Below are 20,748 nucleotides of genomic sequence, written 5' to 3' on the forward strand. Positions count from 1 at the left end.
ACAAGGGAAAATGTATAATAAAAAACATTTTTAAAAATGGAGCTTGGGAGAACCGCGCCTGGCCCTCCCGAGCTCTGTTTTCGGCAACGACAGCCTCCTGCAACTCTCCGCCAGCGAAAACGGAGCTCGGTTTTCGTTGGCAGTGCGCTCGGGCCACCACAGGTGCCTCTGATATGAGTGATGTCGAGCTAGCCACGCCCCCCCTGCCCCCCCCTGGGGTCAAACGCAACCCTGATGCGGCCCTCAATGAAATTGAGTTTGACACCCGTGCCCTAAAGCTTGGTCCCGTCCTGCTTGAGCCAATCAGGCTGCTAAGCTGTCTCCTCCAGCCTTGTTCGGATGTGAATTCTCTTTTCTATTTGCTGCCTTTTGCACTCACACTTTTTTTTTAACCCTCTCTGGTGTCGTTCCTCTTAATTTCTTCCTACCTCCATCTTGCGTGGCCTCGCATGCTGCTCCTCCCAAAGATCGGGGCAGCCCAAGCCCGAACCAAAATGCGCAAAGCTTCCCGAGCCAAGGCGAAGGTGCGTTGTCTCTCCGGCCTGCCAAACACCCCGTGCCTCCTCCTCCTCCCTTGCCCACAATACCCCCTGCCTCTCTTCTCTGCTCCTGGGGTCCTGGTTCACCATCAGAAGCCCTTGGCGATGGGAGGACAGGGATGAAGGTAAGACGCGAGAGCTGGCATGCCGCCTGCCAGGGATGGAGGCCAACCACAGCAGCTTCTCCCCAACTTCAGCCTGTGTCTGTAGACCACCAGCGAGGGAGGTAGTGGTGGTGGTGGTGGGTTTGGATCTAATGCAGTGTGTTTCAACCTTGGCAAGCTTGCAAGATGAGTGGACTTCAACTCCCAGAATTATATTGCTGTTCGATCTATTGATGTAATGCTATTGCTATTAGATCAAAGTGACTCAATCTTGGTGAGCTGAAGATGGGTGGACTTCAACTCCCAGAATTCTGGGAGTTGAACTCCACCCATCTTCAGCTCACCAAGATGGAGACACTTTGATCTAATAGCAATGGCCCTTAGACTTATATACCGCTTCACGGTGCTTTCCAGCCCTCTCTAAGCGGTTTACAGAGTCAGCCTATTGCCCCCAACAATCTGGGTCCTCAATTTACCCACCTTGGCTGAATCAACCTTGAGCGAGTCAGGATCGAACTGCTGGCAGTCGGCAGAGTTAGCCTGCAATAATGCATTCGAAGGAAGGAAGGAAGGAAGGAAGGAAGGAAGGAAGGAAGGAAGGAAGGAAGGAAGGAAGGAAGGGCAATAGCAATAGCCCTTAGACTTATATACCACTTCACAGTGCTTTCCAGCCCTCTCTAAGCAGTTTACAGAGTCAGCATATTGCCCCCAACAATCTGGGCCCTCATTTTACCCACCTTGGCTGAATCAACCTTGAGCGAGTCAGGATCGAACTGCTGGCAATGGTCAGTTCGCCTGAAATGCTGCATTCTAACCACTGTGCACCATGGGAGGGAAGGAAGGGAGGAAGGAAAGAGAAAAGAGCACTAGCCCTTAGACTTATATACCGCTTCACGCTGCTTTACTGCCACTCTTTACAGCGCAGTTTAGAGTCAGCCTCTTGCCCCCACAACAATCTGGCTCCTCGTTTTAATCCACCTCGGAAGGACGGAAGGCTGAGTCAACCTTGAGCCTGGTGAGATTTGAACTGCCAAATTGCAGGCAGCCGGCAGGCATCAGAAATAGCCTGCAATACTGCACTCTGACCACTGTACCACTGGGGCTCATGAAAGGAAGTCATCCCACAATTAAGAAGCAAGTACTTTCTCGGGAGTACTTTGGTCAAACCATATTTAGCCCTAATTTCCTGGGTTGTCGCAACCTATTAAGGTTTCAATTGTGCTTTGGTGAAACCCACTGGAGCCAGGGGTGTCAAAACTCAAGGCCCCATGGGCCAAATCTGGCCCGCGGAATGTTTGGGCTGCTCCAGCCTCGTGCAGCCCTCTGCCAGCGTGGCCCTCCCGAGTTCCATTTTTGCTGGCAGAGCGCTCGGGCCAACACAGGTGCCCCTGACACGAGTTGGCCCCCCCCGCCCCCCCAAGGTCAAGCACAACTCTGATGTGGCCCTCAATGAAATCGAGTTTGACACCCTTGCACTAGAGGATGTGAGAATCAGGAAGTGTAATATTCCTGTTTCTGTTTTTTTTTTTAAGAAAAAATGCAAAGGCAAGTTTGGCAGTATAAATCTGTTCCTTTCCCATCAAAAGCTTCCTTTTTTCATTGTCCTTCCCCCCGTGGCACTGTATCTTCGAGCAAAAAGTTTCAGAGGGTGGCAAAGGTTGCCTTAGAGGGGGGCAAGGATCCTCCTCCAGCCCTCGCTGTGCCCCTCTCGAACGCATCAACAGAGCGCTTACCTCTGCCTTAAAATTGCAGCTTTTATTCCCAATGAACTAAAGCGACCTTAGATTATTTAGCCAGGCAGCAACGGTGTTCATTCACTCTTAACGGATAAATATTATCTATATGAATTCTTCAAGACCAGGGCGTGTATTTTTTTTTAAATATCAGATAACCCCAAGCCTGCTTTTTTTTCCTACAGGAAGACTCGGAGGAAAGTGAAATTGATCTGGACGATGATGACGAAGATGATGATGATGATTTGGAAGATGACAGCATGGACATCTCCCCCACCAAGGCCAATCGGAGGGTCAGGAAGCCGGAGCCACTGGAGGAGAGCGATAATGACTTCTGAGGAACCTCAACCGGGATGACAAATGACGACGTGCCCAAGGCGATACATCTGATGAGGCCATGTTGAGGTTGTATTTGTACTGATAAATAAATAAAGGGAGACTAGTATAGATCTATTTCGAGCTAATTAGCTCTCATCAGCTAGCCATACCCTTACTGGGTATGGCTAGCTGGTGAGTAAGGGTATGGCTAGCTGGTGAGAGCTAATTAGCTCGAAATAGATCTATACTAGTCTCCCTTTATTTATTTATCAGTACAAATACAACACAAATATAAAAAGGCAACATTAAAAATAAAAATATGGTTTTCTGCTTGCATGGTCTTCTGTGATGAGCCGAAGGACAGAAAGAGGGAGTAGTGACCTTCCTCCCATATTTAGGCATACCAGGGGTTGTAACACACATACATACATACATACATACATACATACATACATACATACATACATACATACATGTGTGTGTCCAAGAGAGTGATGATATATATATATATAATCACATATATATGATTATATATATATATCCATGGAAGTCCGAGCATAGTGACCTTCACTAACCTCGCATCTAGGAGGTTCTAGAAACAGTCTAGAAACAAAATTTTGTATCAAAGAGCAGCTTAGGATGACTTAGGATGAGCCTGAATTTGTCTCTACTTTACAGGTTGCCATTGAGCCCTAAAGGAGCCAACTGTCCGGGAGAGATGAAAGATAATATTTATTATTTTTGGGGTCAAAGATCAAGGCCAAAGTTGAGCTAAGTGGAGAAAACTCCCTCCGAGGAGAAGCAGCTGATGGGTTTCAGTTGTTTGAACTCCCATTCGTCCTTGAAGCTAATTGAGACATCCAATTCCAAGTTGGTCCGTTGAGGAAACTCTCAACAGAGGGAGGGGGAAAAAATAGCTCTAGGAAAAACAAGAGTTTATTTTAACTGAATTAATCATATACAGCTCTAATCCCATCCCTGGTCCGTCTGTAGAAGCATCTCTCTTCAGATTCATGGAAGCATTTGATAGAACTTTTTGCTCAAGCCAGGAAGCGTGAACCTTGTCCTGTACTGACGTCTGCCTTGATTCACAACTCTAGGTGACCATCTTCTTTCCTTCTGATTTTGACTGTAACATTCCTGCATTTTGCCAGTAAATGCTCTTCACCTCCTCTCCTTTGTCTTTTACCCTGTTATCTTTGCCCCCAGTTGAGAAAGTCAAGAAAACGTACCGTATTTTTCGAACTGCAAGACACACCAAGATTTTGAAGAGGCAATTTTTTGAAAAAAAAAAAATGTGATTGCACTCTGCAGGCCCTCCAAACTCTCTGCACGCCTCGTTTTTTGTGAAAAATGACACATGCAGAGAGTTTGAGAGGCCTGCAAAGTGCTCCTGGGGGCTGGGGAGGGCAAAAACAAGCAAAAATACGCCCCCATTTTTCACGAAAACGGGCCCATTTTTTGCAAAGAAAACAGGGCGTGCATGGGTTTTGGGAGGCTTATAGAATGCTCCTGGAGGCTGGGGGGGTGGGGTGGCAAAAACGATCCAAAAATATAAGACCCACCCGATTTTCACCCTCTTTTTGGGGGGGGAGGGGGAAGGTGCATCTTATACTCCGAAAAATACCGTAATTTCAAAATCAATCTACCGGCCGCTCTCAAATCAGCTTTTTCATTCAACATCCTCCTCAAGAGCAAAAAATCAAGGATGCTCATGATTGGTTGAGAGGGAGTGGGGCTTCTCTTTGATCCCAGTTTCATGGTTGCATCTCCCCTTCAGGTCTATCCCGGGCCTTCAAGGACATCCATCCTTTCACCATGCCCTCAGTCAATGGGCACAGGGAAGGCATCCCTCCAGGTACGGGAAACGCCACCCTCTTCCTCCAACGTAGCCCCAACGGTGCTTTAGATCTCCACCACGCAGCCAGGGGTTTTTGCTCGGATGGCCTCGGAAATCACCTTCGCTCCCGACTCGCCGATTTTATTTCCCAGTAAGCTGTGGGAGAAAGAAAGAAGAAGCTTTATCGAGGGCCACTTCAACACAAAAAACTTCGCTCGCGGTCAGGCTGACCAGCTATCCAATCGCATCAGGTGTGGGTTGTACCTTCAGTGCTTGGCTTTCTGCCATTGGCTTACGGTGGCTGTCATTCAGTCCCCTCTGACCCTTCCTGACCAAACCCATCATTTCACAAAGTCTTAACGGCTGCTTGGAGCTCCTGCTTGGATCATCAGTGGCAAGAGTTGGCCACTTTGCTTTCGGTTGATTTCTTTTTCAAGTGCCTTTGATTTTTCCAAGCACTGCGGTCTTCTCAGTTAACCCTTACCTGTGCATTAGGTGTCCAGAATGTCTAACCTTATAGGCCCATGTTGGCAAACCTATGGCGCACAGGCCAGAGGCGCCACACAGAGCCCTCTCTGTGGGCACACGCACCGTTGCCAGCTGCTCTTCTGATTTCCGGCGTGCATCTTCATGGGTGCCGGAGCACCGGAAAACAGCCAAAAACCAGACCACTTTTAGGGCCTTTGAGGGGGGGCATTTTTTGGCTGTTTTCAGGCTGTTTTTCAGCCATTTGGGGGTCAAAAACAGCCTGAAACCTGCCCTGAAAATGGCCAAAAAACAGGCATGTGCATAGACTTCCAGTGCTCCAATGCACACAAAGACCAGCTGGCAGGCGCATACATGCACACCAGCCAGTTGGTCTTCGGGTTTCTGGCACGCGCATGCACGCACATTCCTATTTGGGCACTCAGTGCCAAAAAGGTTCACCGTCACTGTTATAGGCAAGTATGCCAGCTAAGGCACACCTGTATGGCCTGAACGATTATGCTGGTGAGTCTAAACAAACCAAACTCCACCTGACCTTCACTTCACCATAACCAAGGCAGTGGGGACTTCTGGAGCTTCTAGACCACCCTCTCCAGTAGGTACCCCCTAAGGAAAGGCTGTTCTAGTTCACCAATGTACTTACTTGATGTAGGTGAGGTTGTGTCTTCCCGTCAGTGCCGTGGCAATGCAGATCGCCCCATCCATGCCCAAGGAGTTCTCCTGGAGGCTGAACGAGAACAGGGAAACATCTGGCTGTATCTATGCACAGATAGGAAGTTCTAACGCGGTTTCGGGCTTGCTCAGCATGCGGAGAGAACCCGTGCCTTGCCATTTTCTATTTGTGTTTTGGTCTTTGGTCTGATCTGACACGTGGCTTTATTTTCTAAGAAAGATCCTGACGAGCACCGAACCAATACTAAGAATTGATCAAGACTTACGCCTGAAGGAAAGTTGTATGCGACTCTAAAGCCGTGTTTGAAAAATTCACCAATGCAACAGACCTGTTTTGCATTTCCTTGAGCTTAAGGTGTTTCTTTCTGCTTAAGGCATTTCAAGGCAGCCAGTTGGTTTAGGAGCAAAGATACGACACTCTTGAAATATTGATAGGTCTTGTACTTTACAAATGTATGATAGGTACCATATTGGTTAGAATAGGCTCTATGTGCTTCTTTGTCTGGATAATAAATGCAAAACCATTTCAGTCTGACCCAAGCAGAATATATATAGGTAAAGGATCCCCTCGCACATATGTGCTAGTCCTTCCTGACACTAGGGGGCGGTGCTCATCTCCGTTTCAAAGCCGAAGAGCCAGCGCTGTCCGAAGACATCTCCGGAACTTAAAATATATTATCCACTTAGCTTTCATTAGCCTCTGCTAACATCGTCAGACTGTTAAAAACTACCATTGAAGAGATATTTGTCTTTTCAATGGTAGTTTTACACGATGTTAACCGAAGCTAATTAAAACTAAGCGGATAATATATTTTAAGTTCCAGAAATCGCAATGTCCGTCTCTTCCTTCATAGCTACACCTGGAACTCATATTGTTAGGATACACACCCTAAGCATTAGTAGCTGAAACTTGCCATCAAAGCTAGGAAACCAATTCTTCAAGATACAGAAGAGATTGCTTCCATTTTGAGCAATAGCATACAGCAAGAGTGTCCAACGTTGGCAACATGAAGACTTGTGGACTTCATCACCCAGAATTCCCCAGCCAGCCATGCTGGCAGGGAATTCTGGGAGTTGAAGCTTACAAAGCCATCAGTCTTAAAAATTCTGGAATTCCGAAAGTTGAAATCCCCAAGTCTTTAAAGTTGCCAAGGGTTGGACACCCCTCGCCCATGGTAAGTATTCTTTACAAGCAGCCTTTCCCACGTGTGCTACTTACTTCAACCTGCGGAGGGTGCTGTTGACTTTCAAGGAGTGGGCCATGGCCTTGGCTCCCATCAAACCAATGGAGTTTCCTCTAAGGCTGAAATCAGAAGTAAGGAAGAACCGTGAGGAGGAGGAGGAGGAGGCTACAGCTCGGTGGAGCAGTTCACCCATCTCTGAGATAGAAAGGGAAAGTGAGATCCCTCCTTGCGGGAAATCACACGAGATTACTTACTCTAAGATGGCAAGGTTCTTGTTAACGACCAATGCTTCGGCCAAGGCTGTGGCTCCACTCACCCCAATTGCCGCCACCTGCAGGCTGCAAACAAACCAGCACCTTTTCAGAGGGCTCAAACTATGCCAGCCTGCCATTTGGCAAAGTACCAATTCAGTATCAGAGAAGATTTGTCGCTCAGGGTTGGTCCTTGGTGTTCCCTGAGCTTGGGGGTTGGCTTGAAGACGTTGCCTTACCGAACTAGGTAATGTTGTCAGTATGAGGAAGCGCGGGTTGGTGGAGATATGCTGGGTCAAGCTATTGTATATAAACAAGGGGAAACCCCCAAACTCCCTAGTACTGATGATGTTACCTAGTTGGGTAAGGAAACGTCTGCAGGAAAACGATCAAGATCAGAGAGCACCAAGGCCCTGCCATTCATCAGAGCATCCAGAGCATCAGGTGGGATCAATGGTCAAAAGAAGGAAAGGTTTGAATTTTCATGATTCTGAATTTTGATGTCAACATGATTTGGACCTCTGTCCTCTCTGCTTTCCATATGAACAAGATGAAACACATAGGAGAAGCTTGTGAGATCAAAACTGTTCCTGGCAGGTCCTTTCACTTATAAAATTCCTGCGGAAAATGAAAGCCCCATTCAAAAGATATTAGAAATAGATTCAATAGATAATTAAATTCGACTTGTCTGAAGTTGGGTAGGGCTTCCTGCCTAAGCAGGGGGTTGGACTAGAAGACCTCTAAGGTCCTTTCCAACTCTGTTATTCTATTCTATTCTAATATTTTAATGTGATGTTTTCCCCTTCACAAAAGAACTGCCAGTTTGGTTTTCAGGGATTTGATGACCTCAAGTTTAGAGAAGGAATCTAATTGTAGTTGATTAAACTCTTCTGGTGCTGGAAATAACAAAATATCAGATAAATACAATAATACAATAGTAGAGTTGGAAGGGATCTTGGAGGTCTTCTAGTCCAACCCCCTGCCTAGGCAGGAAACCCTATACCGTTTCAGACAAATAGCTATCCAACATCTTCTTAAAGACTTCCAGTGTTGGGGCATTCACAACTTCTGGAGGCAAGCTGTTCCACTGATTAATTGTTCTAACTGTCAGGAAATTTCCACCCATTGCTTCTTGTTCTACCCTCAGGTGCCTTGGAGAATAGCTTGACTCCCTCTTTTTTGTGGCAACCCCTGAGATATTGGAACAATGCTATCATGTCTCCCCTAGTCCTTCTTTCTCTTAAGCTAGACATACCCAGTTCCTGCAACCGTTCTTCATATGTTTTAGTCTCCAGTCCCCTCATCATCTTTGTTGCTCTTCTCTGCATTCTTTCTAGAGTCTCCACATCTTTTTTACATCGTGGCGACCAGATCATCAGCCTTTTCTGACCCAAACCACGAAACAGACTCCTTGTCCCAACAAAACCCCTTTTTATTAAGTTACTGTGAATTCCTCTCAGTCACATCCAGCAAAGTCTCTCAAGGATGAATTTGCAATCACAGACCTTATCTGGCTTGGAGAGCTGCCAGCCGATATCTTCAAAACACAATGCTGTACTTGGCAAGACGTCTTTTGGAGTCACTAACCAATTAAGCAAACTATTTGTCTCCTGCAAACTCCACTCCCCTTTTGCTCCTCTTTATTCCCTATGGGAGGGGGCCATTCACTGTCCACCTCTGCCTTTCCTCCCGAGTCGGCCCTTGTTCTTTAACTGTTCTCTTCTCCTGGCAGCTCTGCGCATGTGCACACTGGGAACAGGCTCCAGCTGTTCCTCTGCCTCACTGACGTCTGACTCCAAAGGCAGCTGATAACTGTCATATGGCTCTGGCCCCTTCTCTGCCTCCGACACAGAGCCCTCCTCAGAGCCTTCCCCAGACTCCAGGACTGGCCCAGGTTCCTCCCCAACCTCCTCACTGTCCGGCTCTGCTGCCAGCTCCACTGGCCGCTGGCAGGCCACAACACAGCCATTAAACATACAAGGAGTCCTTGAATTAAGACCACAACTGAGCCCAAAAGTTGGGCCATCAGGAGCTGATCTCATCCACCCAATGCTTCCACCCGCCTCTCTTTTAACTGATGTGCTGCCCTTCTAGGTAGCAAAGAAATTTACTAGAGAGCTTCCAGCGTTGAGTTCACCCGTAGGGCAGAGGCCAAAGCAGCCGTTCCTTCATCTCCAATGGCATTTTCTTGCAAACTGAGAGACAACAAATGCAAAACGTTTATTGGAATGTAATTATCAATACCAGCAATATTAAATAATCTTTAATACTGGCTGGATGCCCGTGCTTTGCGATGAAACCTTATGATAAGGCTATGCAGGAGAAATTGGCTCAGTGGTGATCGGTGATTGAAACACATAAGGAAACATTGCTCCTGCTGCCTTGAGTCCGGAAGCAGTTCCATAGGTAGAAGGCGTAGACAGTTTGGTGAGGTACCGACGTTTAGTACTGTAAAGAGTCCCAGACCGCTCCTGAGTGAAGGAGTGCAATGTCTACCAGTTTGAACTGAAGTAACAGAATGTGAGACAACTGGCAGTTGGAACAGAGTTCTTTTCAGGTGGGGAGGGGGAGTAGAATTTCTAACTCCTTAGCATCAGAGGGTGTTAATATAAGGCAACTGGCAGTTGGAACGGAGTTCTTTTCAGGTAGGGAGGGGGAGTAGAACTCCTTAGCACCAGAGAGTGTTAATTACTGTATAAGAAACACTAATGATCTGATGGTCGTTTCGAAAAATCCTTTCTTAGCAAGCACCTAGAAGCCAAGAGGAACATACGTGCCCAATTTCAAGTTTGTAGGCTTTATGGTTCTGGAGATTTTTGTTGAGTGTTACTTGGCTTTTATAGAGAGAGAGATTAAAAATAGTAAATATGTAATTAAAGCAGAGTCATCACAAAGTATCCTGCAGCAACCCAATTCTCACACATCTATATCAATCCCGAGATTTTAGAAAAGTGGATTCCCACCCACCACGCCCACCCCCAGTCATTGCAAAAATGGTTCATCTTAGATTTAGATGAAAACTTACTCCAAGATGGTCAGGCTCCTGTTGCATTGCAAAGCTAGATTCAGGGCCTTAGCAGCTTTGGCCTGGATGAAATTCCACTGCAAGCTAAAAGAAGAGAGAAAAATCAGAAAGAAGGCAAATTCTGGAGCGTATCAGTTCAGAATATGGATGCTGTGGGTCTGAATTGGTCCCCTGGCATGGAAATGGAGAGGGTGACTGCCCCATATTTTTTCTAAAGTTCTTTCCCCAAACCCTCCCTTGAGTGAAGTTTGGAATTACAGTTATTTAAAATGAAGGAAATATTGGTTTTTTTTTGGGAGGGGGAGAGGTGTTAGAGCCAAAACAACAGCGGAGCTGGCAGCAGATTCGGACAATGAGGAGGTTGGGGAGGAACATGGGCCAGTCCTGGAGTCTGGGGAAGGCTCTGATGAGGGCTCTGTATCGGAGGCAGAGAGGGAGCCAGGGCCGTCTGACAGTTATCAGCTGCCTTCAGAGTCAGACATCAGTGGGGCAGAGGAACAGCTGGAGCCTGTTTCCACTGTGAGCATGCGCAGAGTTGCCAGACGAAGGGAACAGCTAAAGAACAGAGGTCCACTTGGCAGTAAGGCCACAGGTGGAAAATGAATGACCCCTCCCAGAGGAAATAAAAGAGGAGCGAAAGAGGAGTGGAGTTTGCAGGAGACAATTAGTTCACTTAATTGGTTCCTGACTCTCCGAGACGCCTTGCCAAGTTTTGCAGATATTGCCCTGGCAGCTCTCCAAGCCAGATAAGGTCTGTGACTGTAAATCCTCCCTTGAAAGACTTTGCTGGATGTGAATGAGCAGAATTCACAGTCAATTAATAAAAGGTTTTTTTGTCGGGACAACAAGGAGTTTGCTTCATGCTCTTGGGAAGCCTCGCTCAGAATATGGACAGCAAAGATGACTAATAAGTCAGTACTGGAGCACATAATGCCCAGGCATATCACTGAAAGGCAAAATCACACAACTATGTCTCACTTGTTTTGGCCATGTCATGTGGTGGAATTCACTGGAGAAAGCAATTTTGTTTGGAAGGGTTAGAGCTAAAAGGAAACCAGGCAGAGATTATGCTGTGGATCTGATCCCCACCACACTATTTGTACACTCCCCTGGAGTAGGAAACTCAAGAGCTGCTCGGGAGCTTCCATCCCTGCTTGATGTCCTGCATTTGGCTTTTCATTTCAGAAGATGCCAAGGCTCTAAAAGCCAGGATGAGGCCATGCCAAGAAAGACCGCAAATGCCACCCCCCGGCATAAATGCCACAACTCACTGCAGAGAAGTGAGGGCTTGGTTCTCCTTCAACGCCTGGGCAATGGCATGGATCCCCTCGTCATGAAGCAAGTTGGCTGCCAAGCTGTAAGAAACGCCCAAAGAAAGGAGGGTTAGAAAGGTGTACGGATCCCCTTGAAGATTTAGCTTCACTTTCAAAATAATGTTAATATATTTATGGCTTCCTGGTTTCTAGCCCCATGCCTTTAATTGCAACACCAACGTGGCTCTCAAAACTATTGTAGAAAGTTAGCACCCACCCCTCTCCTAGAAGAATGAAATATTTTGAGAAATATTTATTTAAAGGCAGAATATTATAATTTCCCTGAATGAGAAATGAAGAAACATGCCCTTGGAGACAGAAAGCAGGCTCCCTTGATGGCCCTCAGCAGATGCCAGCACTTAAGAGAGAAAGAGCTTATTGAGATCTGGGTAGCTCTACTCATAAGCAAAGTCCCTGCAGCAAGGTCTGCAGGGTCCCTTTTTGGGAGAGGGGGCGGTTTAGAAATGCGAAGAATAAAATAAATAAAAGGTCTGAACGAAGGTAGGGTTAGCCCTCTGCCACAAAAGGAATTGCATCTTTCATTGCATCAGCCAAACTTCAATCAAATTTAGCTCAGACAAACTCCTAGGATTTGTGCATGGCCCTATGGGAATCTGACAACAGCCAATAGAAGACATGTTCTTGCACAGGAACAGGAAGCTCAAGTGCCAAGCCCAGGAGAAGCTGTAAATACCCTTCCGCTCTCAACTCCATGTGGCCAGCTGCACCAGAGCCACAAATGTGGTTCTGTTTCATCAATAAATAATGAACCCTCTTTCCAATCAACCTCCAGCCTCCATTTTGTCTCCAATACCTTTCTCCCGGCTTGGAACTGAACCAGACGGATATTTCTTCCAACACTATCAAAGTAATAATTAAATAGCCAGTTTTAATATGGTGCTGTTACAAAAGGTTCTGCTCTTTGCATTTGGGCCCACAATAGAACTTTTTGAGCAATGCCTCCCCCTAAGATCAAGTGTCCCAATAAACCAGTAAAACATATGCTCAATACGAACAGTGACTTACAGTGCACAGAATGGGACAACTTGCCATAGCCAACTTTCTACAGCCAACTCACCATAGCCAACTTTCTACAGTCAACTTGCCATGGTCAACTTTCTACAGCCAACTCGCCATGGCCAACTTTCTACAGTCAACTCGCCATGGCCAACTTTCTACAGCCAACTCACCATGGCCAACTTTCTACAGCCAACTCACCATGGTCAACTTTCTACAGCCAACTCACCATGGCCAACTCGCTGCAGGACACACAGCCAACTTGTCATGGGACAACTCGCTGCAGGACAATTCAACAATTCAATTTAATTATTTAAAATAAATGAGTGATGCGGTGACCTAGAGGTGGAGCTCTCGCCTCACAATCAGGAGGTTGTGAGTTGGATGCTAGGTGGAGGCAGATACTGTATTTCTCTCTCTGGGCACATTGAGAATATATTTCTCTCTCTGGGCACATTGAGAATATATCTGAATAAAACTCCGCATTGGTGACAGGGAGGGCATCTGGCCAGTAAACACTCCGCTCCATTCAGTTGCCCAGACTCCACCCCGATGCAAGGGATTATGGGGTGGTTAAAAGAAGAATTAAAATAAATAAAAGACTATTTTAATTTCTGCCATTCACATTTCATTCTGTTCCGCCTTTTGCGTCCTTCCTTTAATGATTCTATTTCACCATTTCCCTGATATTAGTGTAACTTTTGTTGCGCAGTGAGTTGGACGTGGCAAGTACCACCCTTCATTACAAACAGACATGCAAAGTTGAACATGGAAGGAACTCACTCCAGATTCTTCAGGGTGCAATTAGCCCGCAGAGCATTGGCAATGGCTTGCGCTCCCTCTTGGCTTATGGAGTTTTCCCGTAGACTGTTTTAAAAAAGGAAGAGAAAACCATTACTGTTGGGGTTTTTTTTTACTACCTTCGTTTGGTATGATACTCCAGTCTGACTTCAGAACATAGAAGAGGATGGGGAAATCTGCATCCTTACGATTCCCTTTTGTGATGATTTAATAGCCAATTGTTTTATTTACACGCCCCCAACAAGGGTATGAAGAAGTGGGCATGAATCATCCAGATATCCTGAGCATCTGATAATCTTCTGGAATACTTTAGTGTCACTGTAGCAGGGGTGAGTTCCTGCCAGTTCTAACCTCTACTATAGAAGAGGTTCCACAAATCTACAGTGCCGTTTAGAACCGGTTGCAGCTCCCTCCCCCTGCCCGCCCGCCCATCATCAAGATGAAGAGCGAGAGGAGGAATTCTGGGAGTTGAAGTCCACAAGTCTTAAAGCTGTCAAGTTTGAACACCCCTGGGTTTTTTTTTTCCTAAAGGGTTAGGGGTGCAAGGGTCTTGTAACTGGACAGCTTTAAGGCTTGCACACTTCAATGCCAGAGTTTCTGAGCCAACATGACTGGAGGAGGAATTCTGGGAGTTGAAGTCCACAAGTCTTAAAGCTGTCAAGTTTGAACACCTATGGGTTTTTTTTTTCTAAAGGGTTGGGGTGCAAGGGTCTTGTAACTTGACAGCTTTAAGACTTGCGTGCTTCAAATGCCAGAGTTCCTGAGCGAACATTTTGGTAGCTAAGCAAGAGCGTTGTTAAGTGAGTTTCACGACATTTTACAAGTTGGCCACTCCCACCCAGTCACATGGCTGGCAAGCCACTCCCACCTGGTCACATGGCCAGCAAGTCACTCCCACAAAGCAGGCCACATCTACAGAAGAGGTACTAAAAAAATTTGAAACCCACCACTGCACTGTACGTATATACACCCGAGATGGGTTCCTACCGATTCGGACCGGTTCGGCTGAATATGTAGTAACTCGGCTGTACCCCCCCCCCCAAAAAAAACCCGGTTCTATCGGTGGCCCATCTTGGTTTTTGCTACTGTGCATGTGCACACAAAGCGAACCGGGAGTAACACAACCCAGAATCCACTCCCAATATACACATTATATCCATACAACAAAATTCACATGATGCCCGGAGACCAGGCCCAACACACATGACAATCCCCCTCCCCACACACACAGACCAAAAATTCCCCACCCCTCTCTTTGGGAAGATATAATATTATAAGTGTAAGTGTGCCAAAAGAAGAGAAGATTTATAGTTCAGGATTGAACTGTGGGGTCTTTGGTACTCTCTGAGCTGGGTGGTTTTCTTGCAGATGTTTCATTACCAAACTAGGTAACATCATCAGGGCTAAAAAGAAGTGGAATGGAAATGTTTCTTGCAGACGTTTCATTACCAAACTCGGTAACATCGTCAGGGCTAAAAAGAAGTGGAATGGAGGGGGGAAAGAAGGATTAAGGGGCCCTTAGTGCTCTCTGAGCTGGGTGGTTTTCTTGCAGACGTTTCATTACCAAACTAGGTAACATCATCAGGGCTAAAAAGAAGTGGAATGGAGGGGGGGAAGGATTATGGGGCCCTCGGTGCTCTCTGAGCTGGGTGGTTTCATTACCAAGCTAGCTAACATCATCAGGGCCCATCAAGCTCAGAGAGCACCAAGGACCTCACAAATGCATCACTGCTGACTTGGACCAATGTGGTAAACAGTCAGAGCCAGTGGTATATTCTAAATACCAGCTAGAGCTGGGCGCATCACAGTATGGACCTACTTGAGGCTGGTGAGACCTTGGTTGCAGCAGAGAGCACGTGTGAGCGCTGTCACTCCGGTGTCGCTGATGGAATTGCTCTGGAGGCTGAAATAGACACAAATCGTGGGGAAATGTTCTGGCCGAGGCTTCCCCAGCAGCACGAAGCCGAGTCCTCACCCCGATAAACCCCTTTTATTTCATTCACAGTGAATTCCTCTCCAGCAAAGTCTTTCCTCTCCCACCGTCTTTCGAGATAGTTCACAATTACCGACCTTTATCAGGCCTGGAGAGTGGCCAGGCTGAGATCTTTCAGACGCTGCAATACTTGGCAAGAATGCAGAAATGAACGAATTGTCTCCTGCAAACTCCACTCCCCTGGCGCTCCTCTTTTATTTCCTCTGGGAGGGGACATTCACCGTCCACCTGTGGCCTTACTCCCAAGTCAACCCCTCTTCCTTAGCTGTTCCCTTCGCCTGGCAACTCTGTGCATGCGCACACTGGGAACAGGCTCCAGCTGTTCGTCTGCCTCACTGATGTCTGACTCTGAAGGCAGCTGATAACTGGCATACGGCCCTGGCCCCTTCTCTGCCTCCGACACAGAGCCCTCTTCAGAGCCTTCCCCAGACTCCAGGACTGGCCCAGGTTCCTCCCCAACCTCCTTCCTGTCTGAATCTGCTGCCAGCTCCACTGGCGGGCCACAACAGAAAATGAGAAAGGTGTGCTAGCAAGATCGCTTCTTACTCGCATTCTTCATGTTGTACTTGATGTTTTTTTCACCTAACAACTGCAGTGATTAATAAGCCTGGCAAAAAAAGGGGGGGGGCTTAAAATTGAGCATGTTTCACTGCAATGGAAACTCTAGTCCCAATTATATATATTTATTGATATCCCACGTTTATTTTTACAAACAACCTGAATGACTGACCCGAAATCTTCCAACTGGCTTTATGGCTAAGGTGGGACTAGAACTCCCAGTCGCCTGGTGATTGGCCCAAAGTCACCTAGCTGGCTTTCATGGCTAAGGCGGGACTAGAACTCTCAGTCTCCTGGTGATTGGCCCAAAGTCACCCAGCTGGCTTTCATGGCTAAGGCGGGACTAGAACTCCCAGTCACCTGGCGATTGGCCCAAAGTCACCCAGCAGCCTTTCATGGTTAAGGTGGGACTAGAACTCTCAGTCTCCTGGTGATTGGCCCAAAGTCACCCAGCTGGCTTTCATGGCTAAGGCGGGACTAGAACTCACTGTCTCCTGCTTTCTAGGTTGGTGCCTTAACCACTAGACTAAACTGACTCTCTAGTCTCTTCCCAAGCCAGAGAAAAAGTCACCCCACCAGATAGAGACCAGCAGGGCGAACCACTTACTCCAAGGATAGAAGGGTGTGATTCAACCTTAGTCCTTCAGCCAAAGCTGCCACACCCAGGTCGCCAACACAATTTCCCGACAAACTATAAAGGAAGAGCAATGAATGGAAGCCAATAAGTCAGTAAGGTTGATTTAAACCTGTAGAAGGACACTTTAAAAAACGATTATAAATTTAAGTTCTCATAGACTTGATTTTTCCATTCCATCTGATGGATAGAGTTATCCTCCCGCAAAGGGAGAAAGAGATTGATTTATTTAAGAAAATGTATACAGCTGCCCAACTAACTCTTAGTACCTCCGGGCAGCTTACAAAGATAAAAACTCAATAAAAATACAATTTGAAAAGCAACAAGCCACCCCCAACCCCTTCAGCAACAACAATCAATCAAATAAGCCACTTGATGGGCTCCATCCCTCTCTGGAGGTCTGTTGACAGCTAGCATGTATACATATATATTCCTGTTAAGGTAATGATGATTTAATAGCTGCTGTAAGGCTGTAAACTGAGATGATGCAATGAGAATGAGTCAGCAGGGTTACTGTCACTTTAAGAAGCTGTCTATATAAGAGAGGCCCTGTGAGCGCGTTTTCTCTCTCTGTGTGTGCTTCCATGTTATAGTGGAAGATTGATTTTGCCTAGTACGTATATGCACACACACACATACCAGTGGTGGGTTGCTCCCAGTTCGGCCCAGATTGTACGAACCGGTAGTACTGGCGCCGGGAGGCTCCGCCCACCCGCCCAGACACTTTTGTGCATGCACAGAAGCGTTGCACGAGCACACAAGCGAACCAGTAGTAAAAAAAATTGGAAACCCATCACTGACACACACACACACAAGCATGTAGAACCATGGCTTCAGGGACTGTGAAAGAGTGTGAAAACGGGGGGGGAGGGGGGGCAATCTTTTCTCCGCAGGGAGGATGTTCCACAGAGAAGGCCCTTCCTCTTGGTCGTATGAGAGAGGCCTGCTTAGGATCTGTGGTATTCCCTGCTTCCCTGCTCCGATGAGTTGGGTAGATGTGACTAGCAAAAGGCAGAAGATGGTGCTCAACTGAGTGGGTTCAATCTTGGCACATCCTGTTTCCAAAACGCAGCCCTTCTGATGGCTTCATGTGTGGTCTGATTCCTACAACAGCTGTGTAATGTCCTGATGCCCATAAAAGGCATCTATCGTGATTTTCTCCCTCTACAAATCCCCATGGACCAGTCGGCCATCTTACAAATGGCCACCATCTATGGTTAGTTACCCCTGCCCCGACCCTCTTGCCACCCCACGGCTGAGGGGAAGCATTTTGTTTCTTGCTCCTCACTTGAGGTCCTTGAGCCCCCAGTTCCTCTTCAGGGCTTCAGCCAGCTGCTTCGAACCTTGCGGTCCTACCCCGTTCTTCTGGAGGCTGGGAAAGGAGAAGGAGGAGGAGGAGGACATCATGAATGGATCCAGACACGGAGTCCTAAATAGTGACTCTCTACATCAGAAGAGGGCCAATTTGAAGGGAGGGCCATGGATATTTAGGGTCAGGAGGGGGTCTTTTCTAATTTGAGGAGGGCACGTCATCAACTCTGTTTCTCTCTTGCTTTCACTCTATCATTTCTGTGTCTGTCTGTCTCTTCTGTCTGTCTGTCTGTCTGTCTGTCTGTCTGTCCGTCCGTCCGTCCATCCATCCATCCATCCACCCACCCAACCATCTCTAAATATCCCTTCTGTTTATCTGTCATCTATATGTCTGTCTCTGTCTGTCTGTCTATCTATGTCTATCTATCTATCCATAGAATAGAATAGAATAGAATAGAATAGAATAGAATAGAATAGAATAGAATAGAATAGAATAGAATAGAATAGAATAGAATAGAATAGAATGGGAAAGGAAAGGAAAGGAAAGGAAAGGAAAGGAAAGGAAAGGGAAAAAAGAAAAGAATATTAGAATAAAGAATCAGGAATAGAATGGAATAGAATAGAATATTAGAATAAAGAATTAGAAATAGAATAGAATAGAATATTAGAATAAAGAATCAGGAATAGAACAGAATAAAGAATCAGGAATAGAATAGAATATTAGAATAAAGAATCAGGAATAGAATGGAATAGAATAGAATATTAGAATAAAGAATCAGGAATAGAATAGAATAGAATATTGGGATGAAGAATGGAATGGAATAGAATAGAATAACAGAGTTGGAAGAGACCTTGGAGGTCTTCTAGTCCTACCCCCTGCTAAAGCAAGAAACCCTACAGCATTTCAGACAAATGATTATCCACCTATCTCTTCTATTTATCTGTCTATCATCTATATATCTCTGTCTGTCTGTCTGTCAGTCCATCCATCCATCCCTATGCATTTATTTGTATCCCAGCTTTATTATTTTTCCCATTAACATACCTAATCCTCCATCCTTCTATTTTCCCTACAACAGCAAACCGGTGAAGTGGGTTGGGCAGAGAGGGAGAGATTGCCCCAAGGTCATCTAACCTACCTAACCACCTTTCATGGTCTCTCCCTTTCTAGCCTGCTGCCTTAAACCATTAGACCAAAACCGGCTCTTTTTAACATGACGTCAAGGAGGAGAAAAGCAGATTAAGGGGCCTCTCTGCAAAACTGCTGCTTTGGGATAGCAACAAGCAGTCCAGCAAGCGAACGTCATTCGTCCATCACTGCCAGAAAGAGCCAGAGAGGGAATCAGGACCTCTCAGCCCTACTTCAGAGCAGGGGACTGCAACCTTGGCAACTTTACAACTGGTGGACTTCAACTCCCAGAATTCCTCAGCCAGCGCATGTTGCCCGGGAAGGGACAGGGTGGGAATGATTGCCATGGGGTCAATGATGGGACAAACTCACTGCAGTGTCATCAGTGTTTGATTGCTGGTGAGCACCTCAGCCAGGCCTGCTGCTCCTTTGTCCTTGATCATGTTGCTTTGGAGGCTGGAGGAAAAGAATGACCTGGTTAGAAGGTCAAGGATCGAAGTAGCCCTCAACACACAGCCATTCAGTGGCATAGGTTCTCCTGGTTGAGTTGGACTAGAAGACCTCCAAGGTCCCTTCCAGCTCTATTCTATTCTAAATTCTAAATTAGGTAAAGGTTCCCCTCGCACATATGTGCTACTTGTTCCCGAATCTAGGGGGCGTTGCTCATCTCCGTTTCAAAGCCGAAGACCCACCATGAAGACGTCTCCGTGGTCATGTGGCCAGCGTGACTAAACGCCGAAGGGGCGCGGAACGCTGTGATCTTCCCACCAAAGATGGTCCCTATTTATCTACTTGCATTTTGTACGTGCTTTCGAACTGCTAGGTTGGCAGAAGCTGGGACAAGTCACAGGAGCTCACTCCGTTATGCGGCGCTAGGGATTCAAACTGCTGAACTGCCGAGCTTTCTGATCGACAAGCTCAGCATCTTAGCCACTGAGCCATCGCGTCCCCTAGAAATTCCAAATTAGGAACCATGCCAAGTCACACCTCTGCTGAAAATAGGGGCTTGTGACCGGTCCTCCCACCTACAACCGTCATGGAGCTGTGAAGCTGCGCAGTATTGCAGGCTAACTCACGGCTCGCTGTCAGCAGTTCAATCCTGACCGGCTCAAGGTTGACTCAGCCTTCCATCCTTCCAAGGTGGATAAAATGGAGGACTCAGATCGTTGAGGTCGATGTGCTGACTCTGTAGACCGCTTAGAGGGGGCTGTAAAGCACTGTGAAGCGGTATATAAGTCTAAGAGCTATTGCTATAGCATCCCCATGGTCCTCCGATCAAACCGGACAGCCAGCCTCTATTTTTGACGGTTGCCACATCCTCCTGGGCTCACGTCATTTGGGACCTTCCCAGCCCGCAGCTTCCGACCAGCAAAGTCAAGGGAGCAAGTTGGATTTCACTTAACAACTGAAGGATTCACAACAACCGTGGCACAAAAAAATAAAAATTGGGCATCCTCATTTAACATCCGCCTTGATTGGCAATGGAAATTATGTGGTCATATGTTGAGGACTGCCTACTCAAGGCTTGAGGGCCAAGGAAATAGGAGTTCTCCTTACTTTAGGGAAAGCAAGTGTTGGTTGTTTTTCAAGGAGTCAGCCAGCGCCTTCGCTCCGTTGGGCCCGATGACGTTGCTCCGAAGACTAACAGAAGGAAAGAGAGGGAAATTAGCAGCGCACACTGATCAACTCCGGACTCTGCTATCATCTTGGAAGCAGGATTTTTAAAATGCTTTATAAAAATACGACAAATATTAAGCAGGGATAGAGGTTTCCCTGTTGAGTGGTGCAGCGGCCTAGAGGTGGAGCTCTCCCCTCAAAATCAGGGTGGGGGGCTGTGAAT

The 20,748-nt window shown here is 46.7% G+C and overlaps 2 protein-coding genes across 3 annotated transcripts in view; one reads left to right on the forward strand and one right to left on the reverse strand.

The window, feature by feature from the left end:
* The window catches only part of CLUAP1 (clusterin associated protein 1), a 53,574-nt gene extending 49,392 nt beyond the window's left edge, over window positions 1-4,182 (forward strand). The window contains exons 12-13 of one of the 2 annotated variants that reach the window (XM_081966104.1): window positions 468-524; window positions 2,562-4,182. In XM_081966104.1, the coding sequence (XP_081822230.1) occupies window positions 468-524; window positions 2,562-2,714 (210 nt within the window). In that variant the 3' untranslated portion in view covers window positions 2,715-4,182. The remainder of the gene's footprint in view (window positions 1-467; window positions 525-2,561) is intronic. The other variant, XM_081966105.1, reaches the window with a different exon arrangement.
* A 200-nt stretch (window positions 4,183-4,382) lies between these two features.
* The window catches only part of NLRC3 (NLR family CARD domain containing 3), a 30,636-nt gene continuing 14,270 nt past the window's right edge, over window positions 4,383-20,748 (reverse strand). Inside the window, 13 exon segments of the mRNA XM_081966082.1 lie at window positions 4,383-4,690; window positions 5,664-5,747; window positions 6,912-6,995; window positions 7,131-7,214; window positions 9,239-9,322; window positions 10,153-10,236; window positions 11,424-11,507; window positions 13,266-13,349; window positions 15,103-15,186; window positions 16,442-16,525; window positions 17,757-17,840; window positions 19,281-19,364; window positions 20,466-20,549. Of these exon segments, the coding sequence (XP_081822208.1) occupies window positions 4,600-4,690; window positions 5,664-5,747; window positions 6,912-6,995; window positions 7,131-7,214; window positions 9,239-9,322; window positions 10,153-10,236; window positions 11,424-11,507; window positions 13,266-13,349; window positions 15,103-15,186; window positions 16,442-16,525; window positions 17,757-17,840; window positions 19,281-19,364; window positions 20,466-20,549 (1,099 nt within the window). The 3' untranslated portion in view covers window positions 4,383-4,599.

Source organism: Natrix helvetica, assembly GCF_964273705.1.
Source record: "Natrix helvetica genome assembly, chromosome: 13".
In the NCBI taxonomy this organism is placed as follows: Eukaryota; Metazoa; Chordata; class Lepidosauria; order Squamata; family Natricidae; genus Natrix; species Natrix helvetica.